The sequence below is a fragment of the Anguilla anguilla genome, chromosome 3, assembly GCF_013347855.1.
Source record: "Anguilla anguilla isolate fAngAng1 chromosome 3, fAngAng1.pri, whole genome shotgun sequence".
NCBI lineage: Eukaryota > Metazoa > Chordata > Actinopteri > Anguilliformes > Anguillidae > Anguilla > Anguilla anguilla.
The window spans coordinates 30,741,961-30,758,700 of record NC_049203.1 but is presented as its reverse complement, the minus strand read 5'-3'; the positions used below and the strand labels follow the sequence as shown (position 1 = coordinate 30,758,700).

Below are 16,740 nucleotides of genomic sequence, written 5' to 3'. Positions count from 1 at the left end.
GCCCTCAGTATTATAAATAGCTGACATCACATCGAGGGCCACTCACAAAGATAAAAAGAAATCTGGGATACCCCCTTCAGTATGAAGCCTACATTGTTGCTGGCTCAGTCATTTCTGTTGTCTATCACAGAAATATTTCAAAATATTTTTGAACTGTATTCATATTTTAATGCATTTTTAAAAGGCTCTAAATGCTGAAGTATTTGGTTTCCCAGTAAAGTATATGAAAGTATTTAATTAAAGGAATGTATTTTTTAAATACTATTTGGGAAAGTATTTGGTTTTCCAAGAAAATCATTTAAATAAATACAAAGTATTTCATGTGTAAATGTATTTGAAAATACTTCAAATATGTATTTAACTACATTTTTAAATACAAATACGTATTTGTATTTGACCCAGGTCTGATTCAAACCATTGAAGGCAGTGGCTGTAACCACTGGACCACCCATGACCATGAGAGGCGTGATACTTGCCATTAATTAGATATGAAATCAAACAAACAGACAGTAATTTGACATGTTATTACATTAAATAATGTAATACATCAACTGTTAATCAAAAAAAGTTTAATGTAATAACTGCCAGTTCATTTAATAAGTTATTATTACATTAACAGGCAAAAGTTCTGTTAAACATTCAAGATTTTTATTACATGAACCAGCAGGCGTTACATTATAACGGACAAAATTATTACAGCAGTGTAGTATAATGGGTAAGGAACTGGTCTTGCAACCTAAAGGTCACAGGTTCGATTCCAGTGTAGGGCACTGCCGTTGTACCCTTGAGCAAGGTACTTAACCTGCATTGCTTCAGTATATATCCAGCTGTATAAATGGATACAATGTAAATGCCATGTGAAAAAGTTGTGTAAGTCGCTCTGGATAAGAGCGTGATGTCTGTAATGTAATGCAATGTAATTACATTAACCATTTTCATTATATTGACCATTGTTACAGGGGGCAAAATTAGTTCTTTGTGATAATGCAACACTTGGTTGCAGAACAAACTGGCAGCCTTGCAGAACAAACACCAAATTCCTTTCCACAAAAATATTAACACTGAAAAATTTAACTGCTACCTCTCTCCAATTCCCAGTCAGGCGTCTGGAACTCTGAGAGGCAACAAACAGATATGCTTTAAGGGCAAAGCTATAGTCTTTAATTTCCCAGCAAAGAAACATTTGTACTGCAAATGCAAAAACAAAATTTAACACAAGGCATACGAAAGGAGTTCAACAGATTTTGGAGGGAGTTCATGCAACAAATTTGAGCAATTTTACTAGGCTTAACAAGAACTAAGGTGTTGAAATTCTAGAGAAACTAAGAAAATGCAAAGAGAATGTACGTAAATGTACATAAATAAAAGGGACATTAAGTGTGGACTCGGACAAAAAAAATCCCTTGATGCCTGGGAATTCCCCAAAACATCACTGTAGAAGCTGCTTTGGAATTACATGCCATCTATTGTTTTTTGTTTTTTTTGTTTTAAACCACAAATACGCAATTGCATCGATACCAGCCATTGCAAACCCACCAGAAACGTTTGTAAATATCTAAACTATCCTTCAGGCCACAAAAAATCTGTCTGGGCCAATCGAAAACATACAGTAAAACAGAAATAATATCAAAAAACACAAAATTTTATTTAACACTGCAGCCAAAATTTTCACATGGACACTTTCTTTATACAACTTTTAATGAGAAGTGTCCCCAGACCATATTAGTGCAAGTTTCATGCAAATCAGTCAGTCGCCTTCAAAGGAATCCAGGGACACTATCTTTCTACGACATCGGTTCGAAGGTAATGACTGTTTAAACAGTTTGAATGTTAAACTGTTGAATGTTCTATTGATCGCTACAGTGCCACCAAACAGAATATAGCTATTAGGGCTGTCAAAAGTGCCATGAAATTGAGTTCGAATATTACAGGGTTCATACACTTTTTCACCAATGATTTTCAATGACTTTTCCATGACTTCTCCACAACCTTTAACTGAATTTCCATGACCAAAACAAATGACTTTATCTCTGCGGGACGATTTAAAATTATTTATTGTAACACTAAGTAAACTTAGGTCTGCATCTGAAACATATGGTGCCTCTCTAAAACAAATAAACACCAGACAGACACACTTAGATACATTCTCTCATATTTTAATTCGAATAGTTTAACATTTTTGTCAATGTCTCAAACAGGGCTCGAAATTGCGACCATTTTGGTCGCATACGCTCCCGAAATTTAATCTGTACGACCTCGAAATATAATTAGGAATTTTTTTGCGAGTGCAAATAATTGTTCTGGTGCGACCTTTTTTTTTTTTTCTTTTTCGAGTCGAACGTCTCTTTCTCTGTACATTCGCTAGTTAGTACACTCAGTATGTGCCTTGTGAGCTGACGGTGACCCTTCTAACCAATCGTGAGCTTGACATTCTTACCTTTAATGCTGATTTTAAATAGGTTAATATTAGCCTTCAATCACCCCTTTCGCTGCACTCCACTGTCACGCGACACAGAGAGCTAACGCGTTAACTAATGTTACCTGAAGACAAAAGTTTATGTTCAATCTATTAGCGTTATCGAAAGCTGAAAAGTTGAAGCGAAAGATTACGGCATTTTGTTAACGTAGTGTTTTGTGTAGCGACCTGGTTGAAACAGCTAATTTCTCCGATGCAGTTAACTGGAGGTTGATTTAATTAGCGGTATTAATGTGACAAGAAGCGCTTTGTCGTTTGAATGCATAACACGCAATTGCTTGAAGATTCGACACATTTTAGGCGTGACAGTTTAACTGTTACTTGTAAACCATACTGTTATATTGTCGTTTATCAATAAAAAATCGATTGCACATATTGTTGGTGCTCCTTACATTTTGGTGGGTGCTCCTAACTTTTTGAAGTTGGGAGCACCAGTGCTACCAAGTAAAAAAGTTAATTTCGAGCCCTGATATATTATTGAAGCTGCACTTCCCTGGCATATTGTCGGCACAGTAGGGCCTACGTTTACTAACTGCTACATTAGCAGAAGCGTGCCTGTTGGGCGTGCCTGTAAACAGACTGAGCCAGACCGAATTAACTTCTCTCACCACCAAAATACCGGGAAGGTTACGTGCCAGTTTACGTTTTATTATTATACATACTATTTTTATGATTGGATTAATTAGTAATTATATTTGATGCAACTTTAGCTATATTTCCATTACTTTTCCAAAACTTTTCAAAAAATATTATTTTCCATAACTTTTCCAGGGCCCGGAAATTGCATTTTAAATTTCAATGACTTTTCCAGGTTTTTCATGACCGTACGAACCCTGATATTAGCTTTGGTAATTAGTTAAGAGTTTGAATATATTCAAATATAATTTGCCTATAATTCACAAAAATAAGCTGCTTATTGTCGGGCGCAATATGCACATGACGCTTCCTCTAAACTGGCCTGCCTGTTATTTTCCACAAGCGGGCAGTAGAATAGAGGACATCGGTGAACTTTCATACTAGGTTACTACATCTGGGGTCTCATTTATAAAAACGTATTTTAGATCAACTCTGTGGGGCGTGCGTAGAAAATCGTGTCAAAGTAGTGATTTATAAAATTTCAACATGACTCAATTTGACCGTGGAAACGGTTGTGGCTCTATGTCAGGTCTTCACTGGCGTATGCACGCAAGTTCATTTTATAAATGAGCCCCCTGCAGTTTCTATAGCCTAATGCACAAATGAATAAAGCACTTTCTCGTGGATGTAATTTGCCACAACTCGGCATTTATTAATCACAATAATAGGGAAATGATTGTTAATAGGAAATCCCTGTTTATTTCTTAACACAAAAACAATTCAAACAGCTAATACCTGTAGCCTAAAACAACATGAATTACTTACTCTGTTTAGTTTGTTCAACTTCTTTCATCATCCAATTTTATCAAAATCTTCAGAACAGAAAGGAAACATAGCCTGCCATTGGAACATTATTTAGCATAAATTGTTAGCTGACCAGACCTGTTGAACGATGTGAAAAAGAGACTGGCTCGCGAGGCTAGCTGATCAGTAACGTTAGGTGTCCATGGAGCTGAAAGTATCACCGGAGGTTATTGGCAAGGAAAACCAAACGATCCACTTGCTCTGGGTCCAGGACAGAACGATTTTTGTTGAGAGAGGAAGTAATGTTAGCACAGGAAATGAAGTTTGCGTGCATGAACACGATTCGCCGCATGAAATTAAAGCCTGCATATTCATGTTAATTACAAAATGCGGGATCCAAAACTAATATTCGAATGCTCAAATTTATGTTCGAACTTAAAAAAAAAGATTTTTGAATAGTTTTCGAACTTTGAATATTTTCTGACAGCCCTAATAGCTATATGCTTAGGCTCAGGAACTGCACACTGCAGCTGTGTGTGTAGGTGGTAGGGGGAAGAGGAGGTTTTTATGGCCTGCTTCCAGCCACCCTCACAGTAGGAATGTGGGAGAAAGGAGTGGAGCTCTATGAGTGACAAAGATAGGCAGTCTGCCCATTTGAACTAAGAAGAGGAGGAAGAGAATTAGAGGGAGAAGAATCCTAGCAAAAACAACAGGGGTCTTATGCACCCTTGGTGACTAGCCCCTAATAATCCTAGCAAAAACAACAGGGGTCATATGGACCCTTGGTGCTTGGCCCCCTAATAATCCTAGAAAAACAATAGGGTCCCAGCAGCTTCGCTAATAAGATTTGCTAATAAGTGTGAAAAACAAATAATCCAGGTTTTTCAGATTAGCTCTCTGATTTGTTGTAGGTAAGAGATGTAGCATGGCACTCACATCAAAATCCCCAAAAGAATGTCAATCCTTTTCACAACATGCATTAGCAGAAAGGCCAAATCATCCTATTTTGTTCTCAGGATGTCTAAATGTAATGGTATGCATGCTAAATTTAGAAAAATGGTTAGTGCTAAACAGTGCACATGTTTCTATTCTACCAAATCATCTCATTCATGATTCTGTAGCTACATCAGATAAAGAGCAAATATGTAATGTGATTAATGAATATTTTATTTCCTTGGGCAATCTAGTTAAAAAAATATATCTGCCCTGTAATACTGTTGAGAATGAAACCCACACACCAGTACGTATAGGTTTACCAGGTTTAATTTTTCATTGAGGGTATTCTCTGCACATGAGGTAGCTGATGAGATAATGTCTATTGTTCGGGGGAAAAAAAAAAAAAACTATCACTGCTGATTCACTTGACCCAAGACTGCTTTTACTGGCAGCTCCCATTTTAGCTTTCCCGTTGACCCACATTCTCCACCTGACTATTGTTGGGGGAAGTATCCCTAAAGTCTAGAAAGCAGAGCATGTCTTCTTTCATTTACAAGTGGAGATTTTAGTGACCCAAATAAGTACTCCCGATCTGCCAATCTCCAAACTTTCTTCCTTAGATTAATAACCAAGTTTGTTCATATCTAATTTATAGTACTTTAAACTCCTATGAGTCTGGTTTTAGGCCTGATCACACATTATTCTGACTGCAGTAAGCACAGTGGTCAATGATATAATTTGTTCACTGAAAAAAGAGAGAATTGCATTGCCTTGTTTACTGATTTATCAAAGGCATTTAATATTGTTAATCACAGGCTTCCTTTAGACAAGCTGGAGTCATTTGGATTTGATAGCAATGTTTGTAAGGGCTATTGGAGTGCTATTTTAATGGCAAAAAACAACTAATAACAGTGGATGTTTATCAGTAATTTCTTTGGATGTTCCCCAAGGTTTTATATTAGGTCCATTGCTTACTACTTTATACATAAATGAACTTGGCTCACTGACAAATAGTTCTGTTCATTACTATATGGAAGATATTATTATTTACATATCAGTATCCACAGTTGCTAAAGCTTTCAATAATTTACAATAATGACTTTAATGCCATTCTGAACGTACTGATTGATCCTAAATTCGTGCTTAAACAAATTAAATGCTAAAACACATTATATGCACTTTAGCAGATCAAAAGAGAAATATTAACAGAAATTTTATTATTTATACTATGGATGGTTTTTGTGCAGGAACAAAAACTGTTTAATGAGGGCCTCTAGATTAGATATTGTAAGATTGTTACCCGCGTTCTATTATGCAGATGTAATTTATGTGCATGCATATGAAAGTACCCTCAAATCACATGATGCAGTGCGTCATAGTGTGGTCAGGTTTATTACTTGTGATAGCTTTAGAACACATCAATATACATCGTATGAGAAAGCCAGCTTGACCTGACTTCGTACTCAGAGTGAATACTGCTGTCTCATGCTCAAACCAATGTTAGATAAGCTGCCATCTTATATCCGTAACATTCGATTAAAGACAGATGTATTTCAGCTTTAATTCACTATATTATAATTCCAGTGGGTCAAAAGTTTACATACTGTACACTTTGTTTGTATTTGGTGGCATTGTCTTTTAATAGCTTAGCTTGAATCAAATGTTTGGGGTAGCCTTTTTCCTCCATACATAGCACTGATCATTATGGCCAAACAGTTCAATTTCTGTTTCTTCTGACCAGAGTACACTCCTCAAAATGGCAAGGTCTTCATTCTGGCTTTTTTGTGATTTTATGAACTGTTTGGCCATAATGATCAGCGCACAGTTCACAGTTCACTTTCTGTGGGAAGCAGCATGTTAGAATCAGTTAATTTGACACCCTTGAGCCGGCTGTGGAAGGAGGTATGCTGCATAATGACAGAATGCACACATTTTTAAATTTATATTTTTATTTTCATTCAAAAACCAAAATATTGAGTCTTCAGTGGCAAGTTTTGTTTGGACACACCTGACTGAATGTATATTTCTCATTATCTTAAAGACATTTTGATCTAAAGGCCTACGCTGAAATGCTTGAAACTAGTTTCTTAAACAAATATAAATAGTAAAGTTGATGCCTGATGTATGAATGCCTTTACAAAACTAAAATTTTAATTTAAAAAAATGTTTTTTGAAATGCACCCCCAACAAGTAGTTTTCATTTAGAACTTCAGTGAACAATTTAGAGGTGGAAAATGTTGAAGCACAATGATTACATCATAATTTTAAAGGCACAAATAGTAAATGTGTGCCTTTAAAAGTTAATTTGTGGAATGTCTTTTCTCATTAATGCCTAATGTCTACCAGTTGTGTTATGACAAGGTAGGGTGGGTGTTAAATAGCCCTATTTGGTAGAAGGCCATAATTTCTGGTTGTAGTTGTCTGTAATATGGCAAGAACAGCTCAACTTAGCAAAGAGAAAGGACACTGTACTTTAAGAAATGAAGGTCAGTCAATTTGTAAAATTTCAAGAACTTTGAAAGTTTCTTCAAGTGCAGTGGCAAAAACCATGAAGCGCTATGATGAAACAGGCTGTCATGAGGATCGCCACAGGAGAGGCAGACCAAGAGTTACCCCTGCTGCACCGGATAAGTTTATTAGAGTCATCAGCCTCAGAAATCGGCAATTAACAGCACCTCAGATTCGAGGCCAAATAAATGCTTCAATGAGTTCAAGCAGCAGACACATCTCAACATCAACTGCTCAGAGAAGACTGATTCAGGCCTTCATGGTAGAATTGCTGGAAAGAAACCACTACTGAGGGAGACAAATAAGGAGGAGACTTTCTTGGGTCAAGGAACACAGGCAGTGGACATCAGACCCCTGGAAATCTGTCCTTTGGTCTGATGAGTTCAAATTGAGATTTTTGGTTCCAACCACTATGTCTTCGTGAGACACAGAGAAGGTGAACAGGTGATGGATGTGTGGTTCCCACCATGGAGCATGGGGGAGGAGGTGTGATGGTGTGGGGATGCTTTGCTGATGATACTGTAGGCAATTTCTTTAGAATTGAAGGCACACTTAACCAGCATGGCTACCACAGAATTCTTCAGCGACACGCCATTCCATTTGGTTTGCGCTTAGTTAGGCATTTCATTTGTTTTTCAACAGAACAATGACCCAAAACACACCTCCAGGCTGTGTAAGAGCTATTTGACAAAGGAGAGTGATGGAGTGCTGCATCAGATGACCTGGCCTCCACAGTCACCTGACCTAAACAGAGATGGTTTGGGATGAGTTGGACTGAAGAGTGAAGGAAAAGCAGCCAACAAGTGCTCAGAATATACGGGAACTCCTTCAAGACTGTTGGAAAAGCATCCCAGGTGGCTACCTCATGAAGTTGGTTGAGAGAATGCCAAGAGTGTGCCAAGCTGTTATCAAGGCAAAGGGTGGCTACTTTGAAGAATGTAAAATATAAGATAATTTTGATTTGTTTTTATCTTTTTTTGGTCACTGCATAATTTCATTTGTGTTATTTCATAGTTTTGACAACTTGACTATTATTCTAAAATGTGGAAATTAGTAAAAATAAAGAAAATCCTTTCTGAGTAGGTGTGTCCAAACTTTTGACTGGTACTGTATATTAAAATTGTTTCCATGACAATTAATATTGAACAAAATGCGTCTTTCTCCCTGGCTTTCTTGTATTTTTTTTAATGTGAAGTGAGTGCACCTGACTTTCAGCAATCCCCACCACAATCCCCACTTTGTGAGCTCACTGGAAAACCTCCACAACAGTTGTGCCAGTCGAGGACACTGATACCCAATTGCTGAACAAGGAAATGCAGCAGACCGCAGCCCTTAACGGTGGATTGCTGTTAAGTGCCCATGAGGAAAGTGCTGTGTCCTCTTCAGTGTGGGGGCTGAGATGGGACAGTAGGACCATTGCCACATACCAGATAACTGGTCAGTGCTGTGTGTGGTCTGACCATGCCCATACATTCCCTGGTAAGAGTAGTGGAGGAGAGGACACAGGCCTTTGTCGTGACAGTAAGAATTAAGTAAAATATGTCTACGTTCTGAATCCAGTGGTTTTATCAGCTAACACCCTCATTTAATGTTCGGCACTCAGCACACCGAAAACAAGTGCATCAACACTTAAAATATCTCACTTATCTAACATATAAAATATATTTATTTGATTTAATTTGGCAATTATTATTAAAGATAATACTTATCAATTAAATTGCCAAATGTGTTGATAGGCAGAGCAACCTGTTTGATCATCCTTTATCAAAACGTAAAACTCACAACCAGATTAGAATTAAGAAATGTATTAAGTTACAAGGTTAAATATTCAACGTCTTAGACGAACGTACAAACTAAACTTAATAAATAACGACTGTTACAGAAATGGACAGGTAACAGTCACAAAAGAAATGAATGAAGGGAAATACCAACTCACAACTTGTTTCTCCGAAGTTAGCCTAAATGCAAACCAAGGAAGGCCATGAGACTATTTGCGAGTTCGTTTTTTTTTTACACTGGAAATGAAGACAAATAAAAAATAAAGCATACATACCCCAAATCGCTTAAGAAAAGTAATTACTAATGATACTGGTGTGTCTGCAAACCAGCTGCATTAGGGCGTTGGTTTGCATGACTCTAATGGTTGTTCTCCTCCTCCTTAGTCATTCTTCCCTCCGCTTCTGGCATGTCCTGCTGCAACCGGTGGTGTTTAGCAAGGTTGTGCAGCATACAGCAGACCACAATGATTTGTGCCACTTGGTGTGGTCTGTTTTATAGTGCTCCACCAGCGCTGTCGATACATAGCCAGCGGCTCTTTGAAAACCCAAAGGAGCACCCACAACATACACTACATGGCCAAAAGTATGTGGACACCCAAATGTCACACCCATATATGCTTGTTGAATATCTCATTCCAAAACCATGGGCATTAATATGGAGATGGTCTTCCTTTACGGCTATAACGGACTCCACTCTTCTGGGAAGGCTTTCCACTAGATTTTGGAACATGGCTGCAGGGATCTGCTTCAATTGAGCCACAAGAACATTAATGAGGTTGGGCACTGCTATTGGGCAATAAGGCCTGACCCGCAGTCAGCGTTTCAATTCATCCCAAAGGTGTTTGATGGGGTTGAGGTCAGGGCTCTGTGCAGGCAAGTCTAGTTGTTCCATGCCAAACTCCACTTTTTTTATGAACCTTGCATTGTGCACAGGGGCACGGTCATGTTGAAATAGGGAAGGGCCTTCCCTAAACTGTAACCATAAAGTTGGAAGCACACAATCTCTAGAATGGGGGTTCAGAACTGGGGTATAGGGGATATGCACTATGACCTTAAGATAATTTTAAAAATTGGGCGATATTTACCGTACATTCTCCATTCATTTAAATGCAATGAAACATTTGCTGGTTAAAAACCACACCTCTGGAGTGACCCAGAAGCCAAGTCATTCTCTATTTCACCAAAAAGGTGTAAAACAGTATCACTAGATAGGCAATATGTATCAATTATTTTTGCCTGTCATTTTCCAAAATTATTTAACCATTCTCTATTTTGTGTTCTTTGATTTTTACAACGTCTTCTTGCCACAATGACAGCTGCCATTTTATGGGTTGGGTTTCATGACAGTTAATAGCTGCTTTCCTTTCATACTAAAATGCACAGGCAATTACCATTCACAAAACTGCTTTCAGGCTTAATAAATCAGATTATACTTGCTAAAGTAATCTATTTGCATGACCTCCTCCCCAATATTTGCAAAATAACATAGGCCAATGTTTCATATTCATTCAGACTAACCCACAAAAATGAAATTCATGTATCTTTCCATTTTAACACACATTCCTCTTTGCATCTTGTTAGTTGATCACTTCAAATGATCTTTTGCTAGTGGGAACAGTTTTACACATGATTTTGTACACACAAACAGTAAATTGATCACAAAGTGTCTTCCTTTAACTCACGTCTGAGCAGGTCTGACTTTCTGATGAGCAAAAGTGTTTGATATTACCTGCTTCGAAGAAGAAGAGAGCAAAATGTTTCTTTGTTTAACGTCAAGGAAATTTTGTGTCCAAATTCACACGTTATGTCCAATAATAATACCTATCTGAATAAAATTAATAAACACTACGTAATAAAATTAGAGTTCAGGAAGTGGTGTCACATTTTTGTTAATTCACAAAACACAGTTTGCAGAACAGAGTGTCTAACCTGTCTGAGGTTGGAGGAGTCAACACTGGTGCTGGGAGGGGGCTCCTTCTTCACCTCTGGGGCAGTCTCAGGCACCCTCACTCTCACAAAGTTGATGATGTGATGCAGGTTGGACAGTAGGCTGGTCCCAGGGAACCAACTGTCATGACAGCGCTCTTCGATACAAGGTTCCTGAGTTAAACAGACATGTCATGTCAGGCCTAGTGGCAGCAAATTGCAAAACTGAGCCTGGCACTTATGATTAGTACCAAGCCATCTAGTCAAACCAAAGTCATAAGCTTGCATATCAAAAGTCTGTTTATGCCCTTATAACAAGCTAGTTAGCTTGCTCAACCCACTGATTGTGACTAGCTAGCAAGCTAAAGTTATTTTCAAACTTATAGCTAGCAATCTTCAAATGAGCTTGCAACTCCAAGGCTACACATTATATTCCCTGGTGGGGCACTGCCGATGAACCCAGGAACAAGATACTTAATTTCTTAAACCCCAATTAGATGCAGACATCTAAAAATAACATTCCCGTAAATGATTGCTTTCACTGGTCACTGATTCAAGGTGCACTGCTCCAACACCTACACCGCTATAAATCATAGACTCTTCGCACTTTGATGCAAAAAATCCTGTCTCGATCAGTAAACTCACTAGATAAAAAAGAAATAACAAGGCAGTCCCGTTCCCCAAATAAGGGCTGAAACTGACACCCCAAGTAGATTAGTGGTATTTTATAATCCAATAACTGTCCATAACAAGTCAAACAACTGCTAATAATACAGTGATGACATTGATATCACTAAAATCCCCCTCTGATCCCTAAGCAAACAATCTGCTCTTTGTTTACAGGCTGGCAAAAGTCATCATTCATTATGCATGATTTCCATTGAACTGAAAGCATTTTCATGAGCATTTGAAAATGAGCATTTCTATGCACATGAATAAAATGTCAAATGCAAAAAGCCCAGTCTTTCTAAAAAAACAACTACTTACCTTACAAACAGCAAATAAATATCTCAATTCGACATTCCATTACATTACAGGCATTTAACAGACACTCTTATGCAGAGCGACTTACACAATGTTTACATAGCATTTTCATTGCATCCATTTATACAGCTGGATATATACTGAAGCAATGCAAGTTAAGCACCTTGGCTCAAGGGTACAATGGCAGTGTCCTACCCGGGAATTGAACCTGTGACCTTTTAAATTACAAGACCAGTTCCTTACCCATTATACTACACTGCAGCCCATTCCAGTGTCAAGTAAATGACATAAAAGCAAGCTACTACAGCCCTCTCTAAGATCTACCCATTGTGATTTTTGCCCCTGCTTGGAAACCCTGTATACGTAACAGAAATCATACAGTATCGAGTTCTTCAAATTCATTTACATAGCTTTCAAATGTAGCATACAGGCCCCATCTAGCTGAAACTATGGCTTTGCTATTCTACTGCATACTGACTTAATTTCACGTCGCATTTTCGCATTGTGCAAGAGTAGAAGCTTAGCGCGTGCTTTCTTGGAGCTTTGTTTGATTATCGGCAAAAGCTTTCCATAAATGACACTGCAATAGTGTCTGATTCAATATTCTATTTTTGTCATTTTCCTCCTTGTGAGCTCTCTCTCTGTTGTGATTGCTTCAGTAACTTGTGTAACTTGCTCTAGATAACAGTGTCTAAAATGTAGCCATGTTAATAGCTGACAAGAATTCTCTGTGCTAACTAGCTAATGATCCTGTTGAGCATTTTTTTTTCCATAGAAGGATATCAAATCACATTTGATTCAGGAATTAGTGTTCACCATTCAGGGTACAATTAAGCAAATGTAATTAGTTCTGGAAAGCAAAGCAATCTATGAAATCATTTACACTTATGTGGCTGAGCATTTACATGATAAAACTTCACTGGACATTTTAGTTGTCCCCATCTACTATGCAGAGTTGTATGTAAATATCCCCCCACACTCCGAAGCCACTGATCCACATAACTGAACCCAGCCTTTCAGTTTGTAACTGAACATCCCATAAGTTTATTGCCTGGCAGTAATCTTCTCATTATATAACTCAATTTTAAAAGAAATGAATATATTTATGTTCATATTTATATTTAATTAAGACATATTCAATTCAATTTTTCAATCAAAAGTTTACTCTAAACAGAGGAATGGAATTCTGTTGTTTTTATATTTTTACAGCACTGAAATGTACACTTGGCCAATTCCTCACTCATGACACCATGATGTAAGCACGTAATGCTTACTTGGAAGGGGAATATCTTAGCATTTGACAGTGTGCTCAAAAACCACAAACCTGACAAGTGTACAAAATGTAAGACCAAATAATCATATTAGCAAAATAATTAAAACCAGATTGAACAGCGATAAGCAGCGGTGCCTTGGGGTAATAGCAGTATTGATATTGTGTGCACCCTATGGTTGAGTAATTAAAGCAGGTACTAGTCAAGTGACCCAAACCAGGCTTGTTTATGAAGCTCATTTCCTGGTCTTGTTAAGAGACATTGTTCCCTAAGTATAAATCAGCTAACATCACCTGAATTGTCATTGGTATAGTTAAAAAGGTGCATGCACAAAATATCTAATATAAAAATAAAAAAATACAACATAACTAAAAAAATAATAAAACAAAATTATATAAAGTGATTAACTGAATGACCAATGAAAAAACAGATTCTGCTAACAATTTTGTTTTTATATTAGTGCATGTGTTATGTTTCATATGTTACGATTTTATGCTTAATATCTAAATTGTGATGAGTTAAAATGACTGTGAAAGGTCCAAAAGGCTCTGGGCTCAATGCCTAATGTTCTGAAAACCCAGCAATGCTACTGCATTTAACAATCCTGCTAAATATCGAACAAGTACTCCATGTCTCACATAGATTTATGAGAAAGATCAGACACATACGCTAATTTGGAAGTTCGGGAAACAATGAACCAAATGTTAGATGTTTTTAGACTAAGGCCGGAAACATACGCTACACAAGTACACGAACGCAAATGACAAAGCCATGCTGACACACTGCAAACTCACTTCCTGGTACTCCACGTGCACCCTCACGTCCATGTGGAGGTAATAAACCCGAGTACTCAAGGGGGAAAACCAGGACAGTTGCAAACAACTGAGCAAAAGAAAGCTCAAATGGAAGAAGACGGGTTCATCCTGTTGTTATCTGCTATAATGCCCCTCGCTGCAATGCTTGAAACTGCAGCTTGCGCTTGCATTGCATTAAAAATTTCAAATGACATATTTTAGAATGCAACAACAAGTGAAACTGACTTTGCATAGCTCGAAGGGTCCACATTCGAGTACAACCACAGGGTATGTTTCGGGCCTAACACCAGCACTGCAAAATAAATGTTGGATGTCCTTGACCTGGACTACCAGACAGTGGGCACGTTTCATGATGACCTTATTCAGTCTGCTAACCTTTTAACAATGACATGAAAAACTCTCTTATATTTTTTTCTGATAGATTGCATTTCATTTCTGAAGATTTTTAAAATATAATTTCACTTTAAATGCACAATTTCTGTTGGTCTAGACAGTTTTATGTATACAGTGAAGTAGGGTTGCAATTATATGGAAATAACCATACAATGGGGATGGAAATATTCAAGTGTAATGGGAAAAAACTCCCTCATAATTCTTAAAATGCCACTGAAAACACAAAAAAACATTTTTTTAAGTTACTTTGTCAATTATTCCAAATTGTTGCAGAAAATATTGACTAAAGTCACAGAGCAGTCACAGCAATGTTGTTGAAAACCATGGTAAACTGGAAATGAGGAAGAAATCACAGTGTTTTTTAAAGATTTATTTATTAAATTAACCAATGGATCTCATACGCAGCATGGGAAATAATCAAAATAACATGCACAACAGTAGCAACAATAAGTGCTCAAAGTTTTTTAAAACTTTTTTTTACATAAAATACATTGCTAAGCCAGTGTATTATATCACCAAAATTACCACAGAAAGAAAGGGCACACTTTTTGCCTATAATTTAAAAGAACGTTGTTAGAAACTCATTTTTAAGTTTTTGATCCGATTGTGACTAGTGTTAGAGGTTTATTCATCACCATTAGTAATGCAATGTTGCATTAGATACTAGAGAGAATATATGCTACTCTGTTTCTTGTTGAACAGCCCCTACCACCAGTAAGTGCAAACAATCTCTAAAATGATGAAGCTAAATTTATGTCATTCTTTATTTGGCTCTAAAGTATTTGATCTTTATTTCCCTCAGGTTCTCAACAGTACAAATATTCACACTACCACTTCTGAATTGTAAACATAATTTTTTTTTCCCCAACTCAACTTCCCTCGTGTGATGTGACTAAACAGCGTTGATTGGCTTCTTAGTCAGGCCGATGCCTACAGCATGCTTTTTAAGAGCACCATCTGTTCATTGCTAAGGAATAGGCCACTGTAATTGTCTCTGTTATTTACCATCACCTTACACACACAAACAGGCAAGCAACATAAACATCACTCCTTACACTAAATTATTTCTATGATTGAGCAAGAATACAAAAAGAACAGATTTGCAAATCAAAACAGATGAAGATCAAAAACCAAAGGCATTGTGCAACCATGGGCTGTTTCAAGAAGGTGGGATAGGTTTCTCTTTTTGGCTTCCCCAGAGACTCAGCCAGGGAAAAAAACGAATAATATAGGCTAATATACTAATAAGAATAAATAAGAAACCTGACTGATTTAATATATTCATAAAGTACTTTGGAATTCCTGCCCTAACAGATAAGCCCACTCCAGGACGAGCTGCATGAAAATCATGAGAATGTCAGAGACGTTTCAAAGACTTTCTATAAAAGAGTAGTGTCTATTCAAGTTAGCTAGCCACCAATTTCAATTTAATGAAAATACAACAGAAACGGCTTTCAGAATTATGGCAACTAAAACTAAACTGTTACTTAAGCTAGACCTTTTTATGTTTTGGAGAATTATAAGTGACTGCTGTTAGTATCTATGCCATACATTAATAAATATTTACAGTAATGTGCAGAGTTAAATAGGCAGGTGTAATATCACCAGCACTTAAACCATTTCAACTAAGTCATAGAGTTGAGCAATGAAATGACAGCAACCAAATGTTGAAATACTCATAGTATAATCAATATACTGTATCTCACCCCTAGAGGCTTACCATTTTGTTGTATTTCATATGTAGCTGTTTATGTGCTTAACTGTTGATGCTTCTTACACAAGACAATATATTAAATATAAGTCTATATCAAGACAATCTAAATATCTACACAGAATCCCACAAGAAATTACAAACCATAGATTATGACCCCAGGGATCTTGAGGTAAAGCTGTAGACAAAACCCCAGATGGAGACCACCATTAAGTTGGATTGATGGAAAGGTTAAATAAATAACTAAATAAATACATCTCTTTCACTGAAGTAGATCTCAAGGCAAGCTTTCCAACATTTTCTTTACTAACACAAGATTTATGCTTCCATCTAAAAAGTTCACATCGGAAATGGAATATTCATGAAAAATGAGAAGTTGGAGATAATAAATGGATTGGACGCAAATTCAGAATTTTGCAATTTAGCAAGCAATGTCTAAAGCAAGCTGATATATATATATATTTTTGTGAGGCACACACAATATACAATAATTTCTTTAGACTGTCCTGTTCCACACGTGTGAGTGTGTGAATCTTTGTGGACCTTCTGGATTTCTTTCAAT

General features: G+C 37.1%; 1 protein-coding gene across 5 annotated transcripts in view; it reads right to left on the bottom strand.

Annotated features, from left to right (window-relative positions):
• ubr3 (ubiquitin protein ligase E3 component n-recognin 3) overlaps window positions 1-16,740 on the bottom strand; it is a 418,217-nt gene that overhangs the window by 192,402 nt on the left and 209,075 nt on the right. For 3 of the 5 annotated variants that reach the window (XM_035408072.1, XM_035408075.1, XM_035408073.1), the window contains 2 exons: window positions 11,008-11,178; window positions 1,082-1,114 (listed from right to left, as the gene is read on the bottom strand). In XM_035408072.1, coding sequence (XP_035263963.1) covers window positions 1,082-1,114; window positions 11,008-11,178 — 204 coding nt within the window. The remainder of the gene's footprint in view (window positions 1-1,081; window positions 1,115-11,007; window positions 11,179-16,740) is intronic. The other 2 variants (XM_035408074.1, XM_035408076.1) reach the window with 1 other exon arrangement.